At 43.6% G+C, this 6,237-nt stretch overlaps 1 protein-coding gene across 1 annotated transcript; it reads right to left on the reverse strand.

Moving 5' to 3' along the window:
- Window positions 1-920: 920 nt before the first annotated feature.
- CCL20 (C-C motif chemokine ligand 20) lies at window positions 921-3,515 on the reverse strand. The gene is made up of 4 exons (XM_056358721.1): window positions 2,950-3,515; window positions 2,581-2,695; window positions 1,737-1,814; window positions 921-1,448 (listed from the first exon to the last, which is right to left on the reverse strand). Exons 1-4 carry the CDS (start codon window positions 3,029-3,031, stop codon window positions 1,421-1,423), a joined length of 303 nt encoding a protein of 100 aa, XP_056214696.1. The 5' UTR covers window positions 3,032-3,515; the 3' UTR covers window positions 921-1,420.
- Window positions 3,516-6,237: the final 2,722 nt, after the last annotated feature.

Raw genomic sequence — 6,237 nt, forward strand, 5'->3', positions numbered from 1 at the left:
GGAGTGGCTGGTGCACCGGGAGGCTGCGCTGCCATTCAGCCAGACCTGGGCAGGCCAGAGGGTTGGGCGGAGAGGAACCTGGTGAAGTTCAGCAAAGGCAAGTGTAGGGTCCTGCCCCTGGGGAGGAGCAGCCCCACGCACCAGCACTGGGGCTGACCTGCTGGGGGGCAGCTCTGCGGGGAAGGACCTGGGAGTGCTGGTGGGCAGCAAGGTGCCCATGGGCCAGCAGCGTGCCCGTGTGGCCAAGGTGGCCAGTGGGACCCTGGGGTGCACTGGGAGGGCCGTGGCCAGCAGGTGGAGGGAGGTGATCCCCCCTCTGCTCTGCCCTGGTGAGGCACATCTGGAGTGCTGCACCCAGTGCTGGGCTGCCCAGGTCAAGGGAGACAGGGAGCTACTGGAGAGGGTCCAGCGGAGGGCTATGGAGATGATGAGGGGACTGGAGCATCTCCCATGTGAGAAGAGGCTGAGAGAGCTGGGAATGTTTGGCCTGAAGAAGATTGAGATACATCTTAGTCAATGACTACAAATGTCTAAGGATGAGTGTCAAGAGGCTGGGGCCAGGCTTTTTTCAGTGGTGCCCAGCGACAGAACAAGGGGCAACGGGCACAAACTGCCACACAGGAAGTTCCATCTGAATGAAGAAAAACCTCTTTATCTTGAGGGTGACAGAGCACTGGAAGGGGCTGCCCAATTCAAAGGAGGCTGTGGGGTCTCCTTGTCTAGAGTAATTAAAAACCCACCTCAACGCAATTCTGTGCAACCTGCTGTAGGTGAAGCTGCTTTAGCAGGGGCTTGGACTAGATGACCTCCAGAGGTCCCTTCCAACCCTGACCATTGTGTGAATCTGTGAAAGGAATTAATTTCAAGGGGAAGTTACCTTTTTTAATTTTAAAAATAAACATATCACACAGAGTGCACATTTTAACATTTTTTTTAAACTCCAATTTCCATTTTTTCCACAAGCAGACTTTATTTAACAATAGTTCAAGAAGTGTTCTAATGCTGACTACAGCTAAAATGAAACATTTTGGCACAAAACAGTGCCAAAGAAGTAACAAAATAAACAGAATAAATAACCCACTTTACACATGCTGAAAATAACAAAAATAACATGCAATAAACTTGAACAAATTTCATACTCTGTACAACAGCTTACAGTAGTAGTCCTTACTAAACAGAACTGTTATGTCACATTAGTAACATAGATGTATTAGTAAAAATAGAAGCTTTAACAAAATGCTTAATTCAAGCAAAAGAGTGATGCAATATGAATCAACCCAAGAAGTTCAACGGTTCCGAAAAAGCCAGAGATAGTGGTGAGGAAGCACACATCAATGTACAAGATGATGATCCCAACCAGGACACTGAGCCTAGTGGTGCTTCAGCCACATCTGTGTTTAGTTCCCTGCTGGAAACCATATCACATTGACATCTTCTTAAGCTTATGGCTGTTAAAAGAATGAAAGAACATACAGATAATGAGTTCAGCCACAGGTCAATTACAGGTTTCTCTCCAAGATATAGTACTTCCTGAGAGAATAGCTCAGGTAGAAAAAGGGAAATATGACGTGGTTGTCCCTGAGAAGATTCTAAAAAGGAGTAGCCACGTCTGACAGGAGATGGAAAGACAAATGTTTATTATTGCCGTGAGAAGGGGCATCCAGCAGATGTAAGAAACAGGCTTTCATACATGCTCTGTTTTCATCAGCATAGTATTCAGATTTTTAGATTCCTACCTCAGGAACAGAAGATGCTTCTTCACCCAGCCCTCCCTAGGATTTACACAGGCATTCAGCCCGCTGTAGGTGTGGAAACTGGGGAGAAAAAAAAATAGAGATCAGTAAATAATTAGAAATCTCTGCTAGTAAATACTGTGAAGATATCTTTGGTCAAAAACATGTGTTGCAGTTACTCTATATGATAAACAACAGCAACTGCTTTTGTAAATGCCAGTTAGATATGGGATGCTCCACAACCTCTCCAATGCTATATGAACAAAAAGAAACAGCTAATGAAATTTAAATGTTATCGCTGTGTCAGTCTCACAGATCATATTTTGCACCATAAAGTTGTGTTCAATTTATTGGAACTAGTGAGACAAAGAACTTTGTTGGATGCCAGAAATAATTTGTGAGGCTAAGGAGACTAGTTGCTGTCAAACTATGGTGACAGATCAACATTTACGAGAGCTAAAATCTTATGGAAAAAACAATTTCGATCTCTGAATTAAGCAAACTCTTGTCACTTATGTGTCTGTTAACAGGTTTTGGCAAGGGAGCACCGTGTGTTGGCTAGAGCGGTCCTTAGCTGGAGACAGAGCATGTCTTTGCACAGCTGATTCCTAAACAGGCAGATTTATTATTTACGTTGTATGCCTGTCCTGTCGGTTAGTAGTCCTTTATCAGCAAGAAGTTGTATCTTTTGTTTACAGATACGATATACAATTTATTCATTAAATTTAACGTTTTGAAAAGGCAAGAAAAATGATGCTTACAATGTTCAAATCATTGTTTCTGCCCAGACATCCTAAGGTTAACGTATGTCAGAAAAAACAAGAGGATCTTCTGAAAAGCAACTTACATGATTGCATGGATGTCACAGACTTCACTGGAGAGCTGTTCAGTATAGCCCTTTAGGGCCCACCGAGGCAGACGCACTTTGGTGTAAGAGAGACAGCAATCCTGGTTGCTGTGTGCTGGAAGGAAGGAAAACAACAAAGTAAATAAACCCCATCTGGACCACGGTGCCATGCTGCCTAGGGTACTCACTGCCCAGCCACCTGACTATCCCAGCTCCCTGGCAACAGAAGAGGAGCAAGAGGCAGCATACTTCGCTGAAACAATTCCCTTCCAGCTCACCCTTGTCCTGCCACACACCGCAGCGTGGCTGGCGCGCTGCAGAGTGGCACCGAGAACCACTCCCTGGGGCGGAACGCGTAAGTTCACTCACCTTCAGAGGTGCCACACAGGAGCAGTGCCAGGAGCCCCAGCAGGGAAACCAGGACCAAGCTCTTGCTGCTAAAGCCAACCATTTCTCCTCCACACAGTAGCTGTGCTCTGGTGAGTCCTCAGCTGCTCCCTGCTTGTCCTGCCAGCCGTACCGCACCTCCACCTGCTTATAAAGGGGTTGCAGGAGCCGCGGGAATTCACACGCGGGCGGGTTCCGCTGTCATCAGCGGGTTTCCCCATGGCAAATTCCATTGTGCCCAATTCGGCCCCAGCACACCTTCCTGGTGCTATAATGAGAGATAACAGCATGCTGGGGAATATTTTTTTTTTTTTAAGTAGGTTAGAAGATTCAGCCCAAAAGAAAAGGAAATAAAAGGCCGTGAGGTAGTGGTTCTGTGGGTGAAGTACGTGTATTTTTAGGGGTAGGAGTGTGGGTTGTGAAATGAGGAAAGACAAATGTAGGTAACTCTTGATGTTACCTACAGAAACCGCATATTTGCTGTGCTCTACTTTAATAAGCCAAACTTGGGGGCAGAGGGACATGGGCCTAACCCAGCCAGATTCATTTCAGTGTGGCATGTTCGCAGGAGCTCAGTAACTACCTGCAACGATACCAGAACACTATATTAGTATTTACTGGTTGGCTAATACAGTAATATCAGGCTTTCCAGATTACTGCTTTGTGAGACTGTAGTATTGGTGGGGACGTGTGAGCAACATCATTGAGTATACATGGAAACGGGTTTCTTTAGAGTTTCTTTTACCATATATTCAGTGCCATCACCTTCTGCCGGTTTGTTACACATCTGAACTATTTAATCTTAAATTAGGTAAGTTAAAATAAATTACATAAGTTAAAAATCAATTAAACAGAGTTAGCTTAAAAGCAACTTGGAATGGGGTCTGTATTTTCTACCGAATCTCTACTGTCCAGAGTGGATTAATACTGCTTCATAAGCAATAGCTGTATCTTGTTACTTTCCCCTGCCAGCCTGTACTCAAGTATTGTGACTCCTGAGCATTCCACTAAATCACACACTATCTTAATGCTGCCTTGCATGGCTCAGGAAAAAACCCTGGAGAGAGACTCTGACATCACTGCAAGTACACTCTTTGAGGTGCTGCCGAAGGCTGGTGCTTTCCAATGCCATTGTGACCTGTGTGATGAATGTGGTGGCTGCAGGCCAAGTCCTGGTCAGCTGGTGTACACAGAAGCTGCTACCAGCTCCAGGCGGTTATAGAGTAACCCGAGCTTTAAGTAGCTGCTTTTAAGGTAGCACTCAGAGACATGGTCATAGCCAGTTCAGAATTACATTCCTTCTATTTTTCAGACTGCCAGTACCTCTCACAAAAGGTGTGTTCCTATTATTTCTTCCTAGAAATGTAAATAACTCTAGAGTAGATTGTCATTCAGAGAAATTAATTTCTCTATATAATAATCAGAATTCAGGGAAACTCGTATGGCTAGTGTACATATGAGCAGCTTCGCAGCGCACATGGCATTGCATATGTTGGAGGTGCTTCTCCTCAAATCCACTGCCATTAGACAAGGCACAGGGGAGGAGGCAGTAAAGATCCCACGCTGTGATGTACACTTCTTTTTATAACAGCTTTATAGATCATATTGAAACACCACAAAAATATATAAAGATCAATGCTCTCAGAATGCAGCCATTTCTGAACTGTTTTAGGACTGTCTGCCAGCATTAGGCAATTGTTGTGGTTTAATCCCAGCTGGTAATCGAGCACCACACAGCCGCTCACTCACTCCCACCTCACCCAGAGGGATGGGGAGGAAAGTTGGAAGGGAATGTAAAATTTGAGGGTTGAAAGAAGAACAATTTAATAGTCAAAATAGAATAGAAATGAAAGAACAACGATAACAATGATGACAATAACAGTTATAATGAAAAGGGGAAGGGAAAGAATAACATCCAGAGGGAAAGGGAGAAAGGAACACATGGTGCGCAATGCAACAGCTCACCACCTGCCCACCGATACCCAGCCAGTCCTCGAGCAATGACCTGCCCGTCCCAGCCAAGCCCCCAGGTATATATACAGGCGTGACGTCCCATGCTATGGAATACCTCTTTGGGTAGTTCAGGACAGCTGACCTGGTGGTGTGCCCTCCCAATTCCTTGTGCCCCTCCAGCTTTTTTTTTTTTTTTAGCAAGGCCTGAGGAACTGAAAAGTCTCACATCAAAGCCAAAACACAGCCCCACCCTAGCTCCTAAGAAGATAATTAAGTCCACCCCAGCTGAAACCAGGACAGCAATGATACAAAATAGCTAACTAGAAAGGTAACACCTGAAATGACTGGTTTGGCTTGATAGATTTTTACTTTCCATAAAGATAATAGTTAAACCTGAATCAGGTATAACTACTTCTAGATTGGCAGGTATCAAGAAGCATCAGACTGGCCATAAGCAATTCTCTATCTTCCCCATCAGCACCACTTTTTTATTTTAAAACACACAAACAAACAAAAAACACCCCAACTGGCTGTTCGGTAACAACCTGGGATTTTTTATTTACTCGTTAATTTTTGAGCAGGAATTTACACTGTCTGGTCTCTACCAAACAACTGCCATTAAGAAGATATGAAAATTAGGCATTAGATTATCAACTCACCTTCCTCTGCATCCAGCCTCCCATTTCACTCTAGTGTCAGCACTGGGAAAGTCTCCAGCTGCTTTAGAAAGAGAACATTCTGAAGTCAAGGTATCAACTGTATCTTTTTATCTATTGATTAATATCAAGAGCATCAAAAGCGCTAGTCTAAGAATAATCTCAAAAATTGCTGACAAAGCCTTCTTAAAAAAAAGAGATCAGTTTGTCTCCTGTCTTGCTAATATACTCATTATTCCCCAAGTTCACCTCTCCCTCGTTAGTTGAGAGTCTTGAGATGTAACTGATTATGATTATTATAATGTTTATTGATAAGACAGCACATCTTATAAAAAAAGGTATTACCTTATTTGGCTAATAAAACACCATTATTATTATCAATATTGCTTTGCAATTATATCACCTTAATTAATATTGAGTTACAAGTCTGGTACTACTATTAGTATTGATACAGTGGTTACGTTAACATATTGGTTAAATTATTATAAAGAAAAGTGAAAAATCACTAGTAAGTGCTATTACATTGTGATTCTGCTCCCTTGCCTCCTGCACTAATGTTAAGGGACAAGCCTTATAAGTTTATCTATCCCTTCTTACTCCCCGCTCCTGCACTATCTTTCAGGCATAGACCTGGTGGAGAGCCTGCTGGCTTATCCACAGG

This window comes from Falco biarmicus, chromosome 13, assembly GCF_023638135.1.
Source record: "Falco biarmicus isolate bFalBia1 chromosome 13, bFalBia1.pri, whole genome shotgun sequence".
Taxonomy (NCBI): domain Eukaryota; kingdom Metazoa; phylum Chordata; class Aves; order Falconiformes; family Falconidae; genus Falco; species Falco biarmicus.